Source organism: Chlamydomonas reinhardtii, chromosome 16 (assembly GCF_000002595.2).
Source record: "Chlamydomonas reinhardtii strain CC-503 cw92 mt+ chromosome 16, whole genome shotgun sequence".
Lineage (NCBI taxonomy): Eukaryota > Viridiplantae > Chlorophyta > Chlorophyceae > Chlamydomonadales > Chlamydomonadaceae > Chlamydomonas > Chlamydomonas reinhardtii.
In genome coordinates, this window is record NC_057019.1 from 1,410,074 (window position 1) to 1,424,331 (window position 14,258).

The 14,258-nt window shown below is 59.5% G+C and overlaps 3 protein-coding genes across 3 annotated transcripts; all 3 read left to right on the top strand.

Moving 5' to 3' along the window:
* Positions 1-98: 98 nt before the first annotated feature.
* Positions 99-4,762, top strand: CHLRE_16g652250v5 (uncharacterized protein). Its single transcript, XM_043070819.1, has 7 exons — positions 99-363; positions 448-482; positions 678-751; positions 1,014-1,117; positions 2,455-2,510; positions 2,790-2,885; positions 3,467-4,762. Exons 1-7 carry the CDS (start codon positions 295-297, stop codon positions 3,765-3,767), a joined length of 735 nt encoding a protein of 244 aa, XP_042915462.1. The 5' UTR covers positions 99-294; the 3' UTR covers positions 3,768-4,762.
* A 286-nt stretch (positions 4,763-5,048) lies between these two features.
* On the top strand, positions 5,049-10,170 carry CHLRE_16g652300v5 (uncharacterized protein). The gene is made up of 9 exons (XM_043070820.1): positions 5,049-5,166; positions 5,251-5,285; positions 5,512-5,585; positions 6,710-6,997; positions 7,138-7,205; positions 7,260-7,301; positions 7,525-7,580; positions 7,817-7,912; positions 8,720-10,170. Exons 1-9 carry the CDS (start codon positions 5,098-5,100, stop codon positions 8,994-8,996), a joined length of 1,005 nt encoding a protein of 334 aa, XP_042915463.1. The 5' UTR covers positions 5,049-5,097; the 3' UTR covers positions 8,997-10,170.
* A 248-nt stretch (positions 10,171-10,418) lies between these two features.
* On the top strand, positions 10,419-14,250 carry CHLRE_16g652350v5 (uncharacterized protein). The gene is made up of 7 exons (XM_043070821.1): positions 10,419-10,572; positions 10,673-10,707; positions 10,962-11,035; positions 11,364-11,467; positions 11,908-11,963; positions 12,291-12,386; positions 12,593-14,250. The coding sequence occupies exons 1-7, from the start codon at positions 10,480-10,482 to the stop codon at positions 12,981-12,983; spliced, it is 849 nt and encodes a 282-aa protein (XP_042915464.1). The 5' UTR covers positions 10,419-10,479; the 3' UTR covers positions 12,984-14,250.
* Positions 14,251-14,258: the final 8 nt, after the last annotated feature.

Genomic DNA, 14,258 nt, shown 5'->3' on the forward strand with positions numbered 1-14,258 from the left:
CCCAACTGACCGTACCAGCGGTTCCCGCCAAGCGAGGAGTTCCGTACCTGGGACCCCCTCGCTGATGAATATAACCAGCTAGTGCTTGATTTCATATCCAATTCATGACGCAGTGTGCTTGGACGACCGATCATGCCCCCGACTCGGCGACTCGCCGACTCCGAGACCAAAGGAATGAGCGGCCCCAATTACACACGCGGCACAACGTCGCAGCCCCGTCATGACACACAAGGTGCACATATAGCTGCGTAGCTAACGCAATCTTACATAGCCACAGCGTAGAGACTGCCCAACATGGCTGGCAGTCGCGACTCACGTACAATGGGCGTGCTGGCCTGCATGGGCGCCTGCATCGTCGTTATTGTAAGCTTGAGACTCTTTGGGCCGAACCTCTCAAGCGTCCCGCAAAAGAGCATGGCATTCAGTTTGACTTGAATCGACTTGCAGGTTGCCTGCGGCATTGCAATTCTGGCAATAAATAGGCGAGCACACGACCGAGGGTAATGGGATAGACCATTGGAGCCCGCGCCCAGGGTCACGGAGCCTGTGAGCGACTAGTGCTAGTGGTTGCGCCATGACACTTTGAAAGGTTAATTTCTGTAGAATAGACACACAGCGTCATTTTCATCATTCCTGCACTTTAGCTTCACTCGCTTGCCCCATTTCGGTGAGTGCAGGCAGCACCTTGCGGATGTCACCTACACCTGCTGGTATGTGTGGCCATACACCACCTGCACCGCGTATTACTGGGGTGAGTCCTCAGGCCTGGTCGTCTCGAGACGCTTTGTGTGAGCGGTCTGAATCGGCGGGTTTTCGTTCGCTGCTATTTGTAGTACCTGGCAGCCTTTTAGCTTTTTCCCTGTTCTCATTGTACTAGTCAGGCACTGGCGCTGCAGGCGCCAGATCAATTCGACGCCGGTTAGTCGATCGGTTGCCCGCCTACACTTCGCCGCGTGGCCCCCCCCCCCCCCCCCGACCTGCCCCGCACTACCTTTGCTCGCCGCCGCGCACAGGTTGCATGGCGTCTGAGGACTTCTCGGACTCCACGCCATGCAGCTATCTGTACGCCGTGGGATCCATTAGCATCTTCAGCGGCCTCATGACCCTGGCGTGCATGGTGGGTGAAGTTTGTTTGGGAGGGATGGCGTGGATGGAGCTGGGGCGTGTCGTCACTGTGGTGAGCAGTGTTGCGGTATGTGAGGCGAGGCATGTGCGCGCGCGTTCACGACACACGGATTACGGAGGGGCTGGAGCTCCCTGGTGTCATGATGCTAGGGTAGTTGAATGTATCAGGGGACGCGACCTCACGTACGCGTCCGGAAAGTCTGAGCGCAGACGTGCAACGGACTGCTGGCTCTTGCTGCTTGCCCAGACATGGCGCAGAGGGGTCGTATTTCTCGTTGTGATGCTGCATGCACCCTCCCCCTTGTGGTGGCGATTGGGGAGGTATGCACGAAGGCCGAAGGGTCGACGCCAGAGTTTAGCCCGCCAAAGCCCCGACGTCCCGCGGCGCAAGTCACGGCACGATACCGTAGCTAGAGAGCCCTTCGGGCTGCACGTGTGTGTGCCCGGGTATGCGCAACTGGCACAACACATGGTCCCAGCAGGCACGGCGCACTTAGACAGGCAGGACAGGGAACAGCAGGCGTAGGCTGCATGCATGCATCTCATTCCATGCTGCATGTTATTTGCCATAACCACACAACCAGGGAGCGGAGCTCTAAAGCTTATACTATGGTGCGATAGGCAGGGGCCCTGCCCATGCACCTCAACTATTTTGTTGTCTAGCAATCGTGCCTCTGCCCTGTGATGGTGGCGGCGGTGGCGGGGGGGTAGTTGATGCCACCATCCCCAGCAGGTAGGGGGTAGCACCGCGCAACGTCAAGCAAGACTACGGCCCGCTGGTCTTGTGGTTCGAAACGCGCCAGTTTGTGCAGGCGGATTTGTGATGAGCGGATGAATGCGGATGGATGAATGCGGAGAATGCGGAGAATGGATGCATAATCATAGCAGGGTTTGGACAATGGACAATGGATGCTGGAGGTTGGAGCTGGGTGATGACGGTCCGCGCCCCGTCCAATGGGCAGAGACTCGGACACAGGCCACAAAAGCGGAGGCTGGGGCCTGAAACAATGCATGCATATGGACACCTGTCAGAATTGTGGCCTGTGGGGGCATCCCTGTTGTGGCTAACACTCGTGCGTGGGGGCAGGGCCACCTACGGCAGCAATAACGTGTGTATGAGTGGGTGGGTGGGCCGGGGAATGAGGCCCTCGTCAGGCACGGCGCCTGGCTGGGCCCAGGGCCCACGGAGGGTCTGGAGCGGCAGGGCATGCGCCCAAGCTAGCGGGGCCCATGCGTCAATCTATCTAACCTTAGGTCCTTCTCGACTCACGAGCTACATCGCAGGTAAATCTGCAACGACCTGCCTCCATTGCTGCTGCTGCAACACAGGGCTGCCCTGGCGGCGTTATCGGTAACTCCGTCTCGGGAGTCTTCCACATCATCTGGTGGGTGGATGGGCACGGTGGGTGGGTGGGTGGGTGGGTGGGTGGGTGGGTGGGTGGGTGGGTGGGTAGGCGCACCTTCGAACACAACGTAGGTCTGCGAGCGAGCCATTGTAGTGTCAGTTGCGTTAGCGGCGGCGTCAGGCTATGCAAACAACCTTTTGCACGCAATCATCAGCTAGACGCAGCAACATCCCGCTCACAGATGCCCTGAACAGGTTTCACAGCAGCGCAAGTGCGCTCGCTCACAAGTGTCTGCTGCGTTTGTCCACGCATGTGCAGGTTTGCGGTCGCGGGCGCATACTTCACTGACAAGTACAACGGCGCGCATGCCCTGCCTCTGGACAACTGGCGCCACGCCATCATGGCCCTGTGCTGGTGGGTGTGGCGCGCATGAGTGGGTCGGTCCTGGGTAGCCGGATGCTCGTAGCAGTGGGCGGGGGAGGCTGGGAAGGGGACGGGCGGGCCCGCCGCAGCTGGCTTAGGCGATACCAGCGGTGCGGTGGCGACGGGCCGGGGATGTCATATTGGGAGACATGAAATCATTGCGTGTGGAGGAGGCCTGCTGCTGGCGGGTCGGTGTGTCCGCCCGTACGTACGTCCGCCAGCCCGTACGTACCGACAGTGGGAGCCAGGGAGGAGCCGGCAATGGTGGATAGTCGATTCAAGGAGGGCAAATGTCCCGTCGGGCGCTGTTGCGTGCGTGTGTTTGCACTGTTGCTCGTCCACGTACCCACATGTGCGTATGATCAGCCAGACGCAAGACAGCTAGCTTATGAGCAACAGGCGAGCGACAAACTGCAAGCTTAAAGCGGTGCAATGTCCAGATGCCCCAGAGCACCCGCGCCCACCAGATAGGCACGAGCACACAACCTCTAATCCCACCCCTGTAACCCACGTCCCTCACCACCGACGGACGCTGACCTTTGCCCCCGCTGGCCCCTCACACACGCCTGCAGGACTTCGCTCTCGTTCGGCGCCGTGCAACTGCTGGTCTCCGTGTTCGCCTGCGTGAAGATGCGCGACCGCGGCGGCGAGTACGAGGAGCGCCCCCATAAGCACGAGCACAAGTCGCACGCGGAGATGACTGACCAGCATCCCCCGCCGCCCATGGCCAACCCCTACCCTCCCCCGCCTGCGCCTTACGGCTACGGCTACCCCGCGCCGCCGCCGCCGCCGCCCGCCGCGTACGGCTACGGTGCCCCGCCGCCGCCGGCAGGCTATCCCTATGGCGCTCCGCCGCCCCCGGCAAACTATTAACTGGGTGAACTGTATTCCGATTGCCGCGGGTGACTATCAAGCTTGGCCTGGTCAAGGCCTGCTGGCAAGGAGGAGGTAGAGGACGATGTGTGGCAAGCGCGGCCTTTGTGTGCTGATGACCGCTGGCGCCTGGGTGCAGCAGCAGCAGCACGCAGGCCACACTCGAGTTACTTTGGGTATGCAAGCTTGAATCAGTTGTAGTCACAATGATTGGGCGCACACGCTTGCGAGCTGCTTTATAAACTGCCGGGGTCCAAGAGTTGTGTTCGCAACATGTCGATAATTGCCCCAAACTGGATTGAAGGTTTTCGCACCATGCATGCGCATTCGCGCCATGTGACGCTTGCGCTTGAAATGTGGAATGTCACGTTGGCGCTAATGGTCCAAACCCTGGAGAGTTAGAGTCACTCAGTTGTAATGTTGCACGGAAATTGGCATCAGTGATGCATCCCTGGTTGACATGCTGCACGCCGTACGCACGGTACTGACAAATAATGGCTGGGGCAACGGAATGCGCCCAGCGCCCCCGGAAGATACCTGATGGGACGTGAGTGCGTGGGAGCATCGCAAGGCCTCATCCGCCTGGAATGGCGAGCAGGAAGACTCAGCAGAAGCGTGGTGCGCCTGGTCGCCCCCGTGGCTGCCGGTCCTTGAGGCATGGGGGTGGCAAGGCGTGTGTGCCACTGCTGGGCACAAGAGCCTGCTGGGGCGTCTTGAGGTATAAGGGGGGGAGATGCTGCTTGGATGCCTTGACAGTCGGCACACTAGCCTATGAGCTCTTTGAAGCCAAAGGATGTCGTGCCACAGTAGTAAAAAGAGTCGCTGTGTGCACGCATGTGTACGTGTGTTCTGGCCTCTGGGGCATTGTCCACGACTGGGGTGAAACTACATATATACCCCCGTCGATCCAGCAGCCCCTGGCAGCAAGGGGCAGTCCACCCCGCCTATTGGAAGCAGCAGCTAACACCTACGCGCAAATGTAAGGCGCATCGATCGGCCCGCAGTCGCTAGGGCTTTGACCACGTGAACCAAGCTCCGTACGGCGGTAGTCCGTACCAGGGGAGTTGCTTGGGGTTTCCCGCTGTATGGAACAAAAGGATTGATTCATAATAGCGCATTCAATAGTATCGTACGTGTGCCGCTACATGCTTTGAATGCTCAACCGAGGGCGAAGGGCTGGCGAAGGGCGAGGACCGTATCGATCGCACCGCCGACATCGCGTTGATGCGCAAGGGTGACTCCGTGCTCTATAAATACCCCGCCATATATACCTTAAGAATCCCATACTCTGCTATTCAGCTGCGCTGCTGGTTCGAATCGCTTCCGAAGAATGGGACTGCCGTCCAACCCAGCAGCCAGGGGCGCACTGTGCTGTGCTGGACTCTCATGCGTCGTCATCGTAAGTCGCACCCCAGCACTCGTCGGCTCTCATGGCTGACGTCAGGCTGTCTGACGCAACCAAACCGTGTGTGCCCACACGCAGATCGGGTGCTCCATAGCTGTGCTTATTATCAACAGGTGCGTATGGTCAATTATGGCTGGACTGGAGCCAACTTGAGCGATGTGCTGAAAAACCGGAACCAACCGTGCCTCGGTGCTCGGCGCTTTAAGCACTTGCTCTAAATGTTCTTGCCCATTTGTCGTCTGTAATACCACACTCCAGCTCTATGACGTCCGTGCGAAACGTCATGCTCGTTTGTGTCTGAAAGTGAAAGCCGCAATTTGTCGGAACTCTCCTCCACAGGCAGGAGCTCGCAAACGTTACCTACACGTGCTGGTATAACTGGCCCTATACAACCTGCACCGCCTACTACTGGGGTGAGTCTAGTCGCCTAGTCGCGAGCGTTGGTAAGGATTTCTGTCGAGTTTTGCAAAGGCGCATACCACTCAACCCAAAAGTGGCTTTGCTACTCACGACAGCATATTTATGGGTGCAATTGCATGGCAACAAAGGCAAAAAGGTATCTCCATGAAACCCCGGTGGCTAACCGTCGCACGGCCTCGTGCCCACTGGCAAGGTCCCGCCGGCCACCGTATATAGCGAGGTGCCCCAAGACTTCGACGACCTTTCCCTGTGCGCCCTCGCTCTGCAAACGCTGTGTAGGCTGCTTGGCTTCTGAGAACTACGACGACTCCACGCCCTGCAACTATCTGTATGCCGTCGGCGCGCTCAGCCTCTTCAGCTCGTGCCTGAGCCTGTGTTAGCGTGCCCCGGCCCCCGCAGGGGGCGCGGCGCACCTATACGTTTCAGAAAGCGGCAGTTGACGAAAACTTGGGCAACACGTGCTCCCCGCTCCCGCCGAGTGCACACAGCCATTATACATGCCACTCATTACACGAAAGTACTGTACACAAGGTAGAAGAGGCCCCAGCGACAAAGTTCCGATACCCGACTCGAGTCAGGGAACCTCGATCGCGAAAGTAACTGAGGCTAAACCATATTTCGCGCACTCTAACGCATAGAATGGTATCCGATGCCTCAAGAAAGACGATTCTTTGGCCGATTTCATCGCACCGGCTTGCGCTGGTCCAAGGTAACTATCAGATACGTAGATTGCTTCAATCTCAGCACTTATGTACCTGTCAGGAGGCCCGTAGGCGTGTAAGCTGCGAGCGCGAGCGCCCGTCCTTATTAGTGCCGTGCTGGCTGCCCCTCAACGTGAGACCTATGAAGTTGAGACTCTGTTATTATTATATTTGCAAAACGTGTAAGGCTGAACGGTTTCGCCGCAAGGGCGAACTTGAACTTACTTCGCGACGTCCAACCGTCCGACGTCCAATGCACAGCCCGTTCCTCCGAGCTGCTGGGGGAAGTCCGCGCGCGCCCTCGCAATTTCACAGGGCGTTGGCCCAGCTATTGATATTACATAAATACGTAAGTATTTAGAAGCTGCGCGGGCGAGAACGAGTGATTTGGCGTCCCTTGGATCCCATTTCCCCAGACTCCAATTCCCCGATTGGCCGCGACCCCGACCCCGACCCCGACCCCGACCCCGACCCCGACCCCGACCCCGACCCCGACCCCGACCCCGACCCCGACCCCGACCCCGACCCCGACCCCGACCCCGACCCCGACCCCGACCCCGACCCCGACCCCGACCCCGACCCCGACCCCGACCCCGACCCCGACCCCGACCCCGACCCCGACCCCGACCCCGACCCCGACCCCGACCCCGACCCCGACCCCGACCCCGACCCCGACCCCGACCCCCATCCCGACCCCGACCGAGGTCCCCGACCCCAACCCCGACCCCGACCCCAACCCCGACCCCGACCCCAACCCCGACCCGGTCACCGGTCCGGGAGGTTGTGCGCACGCCAGTATCCGCAGTACCTTTGGTCCAACGTTTGTTACGACTCTGGCACTCAGATCATCAGGGGAGGCCCCTGCAGATCATACTCAGACTTCAGTCGCCACTTCTACACCAGCCTCCTCTCGTGCTCGGCATTTTAACACTGTACATTGCGTCCCCTGTCACTTGACTCCCTTAGGGGCACGCTCCATGGATCGCATGGCGGTCCGCTAGTTTCATGGTACGTCCCTTTTACGCAAAGCCCTGGGCGCACCCGTCAGGGCACGGTTGGTCGGTATCCTACACCTTAACTTCTGGCCACAGGGCCCGTCCCAGCTTTCACAATGAAAATCGGCAGGATGGCCTTGCGCCGTCCACTGCTTGCTTGCGTGTGTCAACCGTACGTCTAGATAGGCTCCCTCGTCTTATCCGGCTGTTGTCTTGATTTGGCGCTCGCACCACAGGCTTGTCCAGGCGGCATGATTGGAAACGTCATCGCAGGAGTCTTCCATGTCATCTGGTGAGTTGCGCGCACGCGCAGAGTGCGGCAGATCCTCGATCGTGTGATTGCACGTACTGACATGCACAGGTAGGGAGGGTAGGGCTGCCGCAGCTGCTGTTCAGCCAAAGCCCAACCCGACCAACGCTAGGTGTATCAACGTTGTACAGGCAGCCCAATGAATACATCGATTTATTGGAAGGCATGTGGGTTTGCTTCACGCACGGGCCGCTCCCGCTATTGTCGCATGCATACAGGTGGGCCGTCGCGGGCGATTACTTTACCAAGAAGTACAACGCCGCCCACGACGTGCCTATGGACAACTATCGCCACGCCGTCATGGCCCTGTGCTGGTGGGTGCGGCGCGCGGGGGTTTGTCGTGCCGGTTTGCGCCGTAAGCCGTAAGAGGTCTGCCACCATGCTGTGCGAGGGTAGGTGGAGAGAGGTTGTGACTGGCGTGCATGGTCATTGCATCCAGCAGCCTGTAGCATGCATGCACCTGCGGCGTTGGGGGCAGAACTGTGGGAAGGGGGCGCGCAGGGATGTGCCTGGGGCCCACGATAAGAATCCGTTGCAAGTAAGCGCTCCCAACCGTGGGGTCGGTCGCGTGCATCGTAGTGACTGCATGCATAAAAGGGGAGGAGAAGTTGGGTTCATGCGAAGTGGGTGGGTTTGTGCGCGGCTGACCTAATTGACTATCCCCTCACACACACATCTATGCAATCCCTGGCACGTGAAGGCGCAGGGGGTAGGATCATGGGGAAGGAGATTTTAGTTATCTGAGCCCAAGGGAGAGAGCGCTTTGCGCAGCCATACATTGGGCCGTCGGCGTGTAGATTGATGCAATCATGGCTGGCCATGAGATGACAACGCCCAGGTTGAAAGTGAAGGGTTGCAAGTGAAGGGCTGTCAGGGGCGGGTCAGCATGGCAGGATCAACTGCTGTGACCTGCATTTGCTTGCCACGTCCTGGCACGCCTGCGGCTGTAGTGCGAAGGCGGCGCTTGCAACCACCCACGCGCGCATGCTGTTCCAAGCCTTCGTGGTAGGCGTTCACAGCTCGCATTGACCAACGCCCGTCTGCCTGTCTGCTTCCCATGTACACACACACACACACACACACACACACACACACACACACACACACACACACACACACAGGACCGCACTGTCCTTCGCCGCCATCCAGTTCCTGTTCGGCATCTTCGGAGCCGTCTCGATGCGTGGTGGAGATCGCGGCGGCGACTATGAGGACCGTTCTGATGAGAAGCCCCACAAGCACAAGCACGAGCACCAGTCGCACGCGGAGATGACTGACCAGCACCCCCCGCCGCCCATGGCCAACCCCTACCCTGCGCCGCCGCCGCCCGCGGGCGGCTACTACCCCCCGCCGCCGCCTGCAGGCTACTCGGCTACGCAGCCCCCGATGGCCCTCTAAGCATGATGCGGTGGTGACGGTGGCGGCGTTGGGGGGAGGAGACTGTGGTTGCTTGGGAAGCCCGGTCCAATGCTAAGCCTGCTGAATGGCGGTCGGCGAGTAGCGGGCGCTGAGGGGCTGTCCTGAGGTCGATGTGGGGCGAGGGGCGCACGCAGTGATGTACGTACCCAGGGTGCGGCGGGGCACGTGCTGGCGCAGGCATCAGTGGTGAGGCACGGAAGTACGGTATGCACGGTACGTATCCAGATGACATGCCCGCGAATAATGTTGATGACTCTGTTTGAATGTGTGTGTAAGGAGAGTGCGCCTGGATTGCTGGTGTCGGGTGACGGCCCGACAAAGTGCACCCGTGTTGCTGAAAGTAGGGCGTGCCTAGCGTTGGGAGCATCTGCTCCGCAGGCAACACGCGCTGCGACAAACCGGTACATTGGTTTTGTTACAGCAAGGTTCACAATAAACTTCAGGGCCTCTGATGGCCTATGTGTTGCTGATTTGCTCATAGCCTCATAGCACAGGATTGCACGCGTTGAGGCACGGCAGGGGTGCACATAGGGTGCAGCACCCGATCACATAGACGACCCCCATTTACTCAATGCCGGTTAACATGTACTCCAGGATGGAGGGGGCGGCCTTTGTTCGTGCAAGTTTCAGTGCGCATGGCTCTGAGAGCTTTATCTTGTTTGTAGTAGTAACGCCGGTGTTTCGGCACGGTTGCGGCTCGTGAATATGACAGTGATTGATGATGTTGTTACAGGTGGATGTGTGGTCATCTCAGGACCTGCAACGAGACTAACCGAGCCGCAAGGGCTCCTCGCCTCTAGAACATCAAAACGTCATAGCAGTCCACGGAAAAAGTGGGGAAGCAACAAAGATAGTGATTGCAAGGCTGATAAATTGGGCATCAAACGTGCCATGGCAGCGACAGGGCGGCGGCCCCGACGGCGAGGCCGCGAGCCGGGCGGTCCCGCAATGGCAAGCAGCCCCCCTTGCTCCCCTGCCTCCCCTGCACGCTTCCAACAGCGGTTGGAATTCGTGTGCCTGAGCATTGTTACGTTAGGTGTCTACTGGATTTCCCGATTGACGTGATTGGAATGAAGTCAAGCCAATCCCGGTGTCCCGTGCGGCCGTGCCGGTGTGGCTTTCAGAACGGTGATAGATAGATCTATAGATTGACCCATGCGGGGATGAACCCGCCCACCAGCGCAAGACTGGCGGCCCACTGGGGAGACCCCATGGGATAGATCTGCTGGGCTCCTTGTGGCGAGCCCCGACAGAGGCCCATGTGGGCCCCCCACCCCCAATTTTATGCCCATGGGAAGGCGGCGCACGCTCCACTCACCCCACGTGCTTCAGCCACCAGCTGCGGCGCGGTGTCCCGAAACCGACCGATTCGCAGCAGCGCGGGAAGGGGCGGTACCTTGACTTTTCTTCTTCATTTTCCAGTATTCCACCATAACAACTAGTGTTTGTGACTTTGTTAGAGATGTTTAGGAGCAGGAGCTCAGGCAGCGATGCCCGGCAGGACCCGCGAACTAAGGGGTTACTGTGCTGTGTGATCCTGTGTGTCACGGTCATTGTAAGTAATTGGCGCACGCTGGTCAGAGCGAGCGCTCGCATGCGGCAAAGCCGGGCTTGTCAGAGTAACCTCCCTTCGCCCTTGTCAACACGCTCCGCAGATTGCCTGCTCCATCGCTGTGCTATCTATCAATAAGTAAGCAGGTTATGGAGGTGATAGCGGCTCCTGAGGTATGCCGCAACGCTCGCTGCAGCAGCTCGCAACAGGGGACGTCAACACCGACACCTGCCGACACCGACACTTGCTCGAGACTTGCGTCGATATACCATGTCTCAAGATAGCTTACGCTGCTTTTCGGGAATTAATGTTGCCGCCAAACCGTCATACTTGGCCTTCAGCCCCCCCACACTCACACTCCCCTGACTCCCCTACCTCACACTCCGCCACAGCATGCACCTCGCCGACGTCTCCAGCACATGCTGGGGATGGGGATGGGGGTCATCATGCGCGGTCTACTATTATGGTGGGTAGCGCATGGCTGGCATCATGCCGGGGGCACATAAGCGACGTGGACGCAGGCGTGTGTCGGGTGCCGGTAGTTTACGGTACGGTGCATGGCGCTTCAGCGACTCGGTTTGACCGTTGCCCGTCAAGCTCTGTGGCCTCTACATCCATACAGTACAGATAGCTTACAGGCGCAGGTCCAGTTGTGAATGTAGACATTCACGCCCTGGCAATGGGCGCCAGCGAGCGACTGCTTGCGTTCTTCCACGCCCGCGTGTCGCCCGCCACCACAACACCGCCGCCGCGGCCCCTTCCCAACCCGCCCTGACCGCGCACTCACGCCACAGGTTGCATGGCCACGAAGGACTTCACGGACGGCTCGGCCTGCAGCTACCTGTACAGCGTGGGCTCCATCAGCCTGTTCAGCTGCCTCATGACAATGGCGCTCATGGTAGGTGGGTGCCAGGGGGTGGTAACAGGTGGTAATTGGGTGCGTGGTGGGTGCCTGTCCGAAGAGCACGACGCGGGGAGCGATGAGTGAATGGGCCAGAGCATATGCAATATCGATGGCAGCGTGCTTGCGTGTGGCGTTGATGCTACTTTGCGGGAATTAGCGGCGTTGCACCCGTGGTCAGGACACACTCGTCTGTGGCCAGGTACTGTGTTTGGGCGCGTTGCATTGGTTATGGGTGCATGTCGTGCATGTGACAGCAATGCACCGGGAGGGGCCTTCCAGATACACAATGCAGAGCCATTGTGTGCATTTACCGGCCTATGCACTCGGAACGGCGCTTCGACCATGATCGCAAGCATACCGCATGCCCCCCCCGCCGCACAACGGCGTGCATTGCTTGACGTGACCCTGTGTCCGCACGTGCCCGCACACAACAGGGCTGCCCCGGCGCTGTCGCGGGAAACACCGTTTCAGGAATCTTCCACCTCATCTGGTGCGTCCGTGCTGCATATAGCAATGTGGGAGGCTTGAGGCTGCTGTCATGGCAATACACCCCTGTATGTCGTGAACACGCTAGCAAGTCCATGACGCCATTCCACAATGCTAACATACACACAGATACTTGAACCTGTGTGCTATGTTCTTGTAATGGAACGATACACCGCTGCTTCGCACTTCACTCTTCCTCACACAACTGTTTTGACCGTGGCAGGACACACACGCACACACGCACTGCACATGCTGACGTGCACACACCCCTGCCGACCCCGCCCTGCGCGTTTCCCACTTGTGTGCTCTCTAACATATGCTATGCACACAGGTGGGCCATTGCCGGCTCCTATTTCACGGACGCGTGGCGTGACGCACATGCCCTGCCTCTGGACAACTGGCGCCACGCCATCATGGCCCTGTGCTGGTGGGTGCGGCGCGCATGAGTGGGTACTGGGTAGCCGGATGCTCGTAGCAGTGGGGAGTCGAGGCAGGGATGCAATACCGAACAAGATCTTACGGTCTGATGTGAGGAGGTTACAGTCTTCAGCTGTATTCATGGATCCAGCACAAACGCCGACCGCTGTTGCCTGTCCCTTGCGCCTGGTTGGCCCCTCACTTTCGGCGCTGCAGGACTGCGGTGGCGTTCTCGGCACTGCAGATCCTGACGTCCGTAGGCTCATGTGTCGCGATGCGAAAGCGCAGTGACGCCTATGAGGAGCGGCCTGGCAGCAAGCCCAGTGCCGAGATGGGCGCCTATGCCCCGGCGCCGCACGCCCACCACGCGCATGCTGGCGGCGCCTACCCCGCGCCGCCTCCACCTGCACCCGGCTACGGCGCGCCGCCCCCGCCCGCTGGGTACGGCTACCCTCCCCCGCCCGCGCCTTACGGCTACGGCTACGGCTACCCCGCGCCGCCGCCGCCGCCGCCCGCCGCGTACGGCTATGGCGCCCCGCCGCCGCCGGCTGGCTACCCAACCCCGGCCCCTGCTGGGGTTCCGCCGCCGCCCGCTGCTGGCTTTTAAGGCTCGGGCTACGCGCGGTGCGCTTGCGGAGTGCCTAGCCAACTGCTAGCGCGACGCCACTGCTGCCGCCGCGGGGCTTCCCCGGAGCGTGAAGACGCCGAGAAGAAGTGAGGAGGTCATGGTTGCACGGGCTTCGTGCGTGCACGGTATGTGTGAAGAGGGTAAATGTCACTTCCAAGCCCCCAGTAACCCAGACCCAGAATCACGCAGTTCTAGTTGGTGACCAGTGAGGGCCCCTGAGTGCACGCATTGCTGAGCTGTGGTGCGGAACCTCGCGCGCATGCAGAATCAGCCAGTCGCTAAGTGATATGACACAGTGTGTAGTCTGGGCCTGTTGCCGACGTTTGTGGGGCGGCAAAGTGCAAAACATCGTGTGTTTGCCGCCGCTGGCCAAGCTCATTACTCCGGTGTTACATGGCACCGCCTTTGCACTGTGTATGCCGCCGATAACTGTAAGCAGACTGTGAAATTTACAGTACATGAGTGGCTCATGAAGACCTCATGGCGCAAATGCGTTATGAGGTTTGGTGTCGCTCCGTGTGTATGTCGTTCTGCCCAGCCCAGCTGCCCTGCCCACCGCAAGTACGGCACTCAAGCCAGCGCGTGACAAGGGCAAGAGCCAAGAGCCCGCGGAGGCATGATTCTACGCTTGCCATGCTGCCATGCAATGGCAGCGATTACGCATCAGAGCGAATGGTCCGGGCCAGCTCGTTGTTACTCCGGTGTTACATAGCACTACCGTTGCACTGTGTATGCCGCAAATAATTGTACGCAGACTGTCCAACCTGTAGTACATGAGTGGCTCATGAAGACTTCATGGCGCGAATGCGCAATGGGGTTTGGTGTTACCCTGTGTCGGTGCCACGCGTGTCGCTGTGCCACGTTGTGCCAGCCCGGCTGCCCTGCCACCGGAAGTACTCAAGTTAGCGTGTGGCAAGGGCCCGCGGAGGCATTATCCTGCGCTTACCATGCTGCCAATCAATCGCAACAATTCCGCATCAGAGCGAACGGACCGGGCCCGCGCGCGCTGACCCCTGTGCCCGTCGCTGCACAGGGCTGCACCAGTAGGGCACGCCGCATGCGCTGCAATGCATCCCGTCTCTGGTGTGCACCGGGCGCATAGTCGCGCAAGTAGCCTGTGTGACGTCTGTTCAATATTATTCTTTCATAGCCTCTACTCAGAGCTGCGTCTGCAGCGTGCACTCAGCACTCGTCGAAGTTGTTGACATACGGAGGGCATCGCAGTGTTTTTAAGATTAACGCAAGACCAAAGCT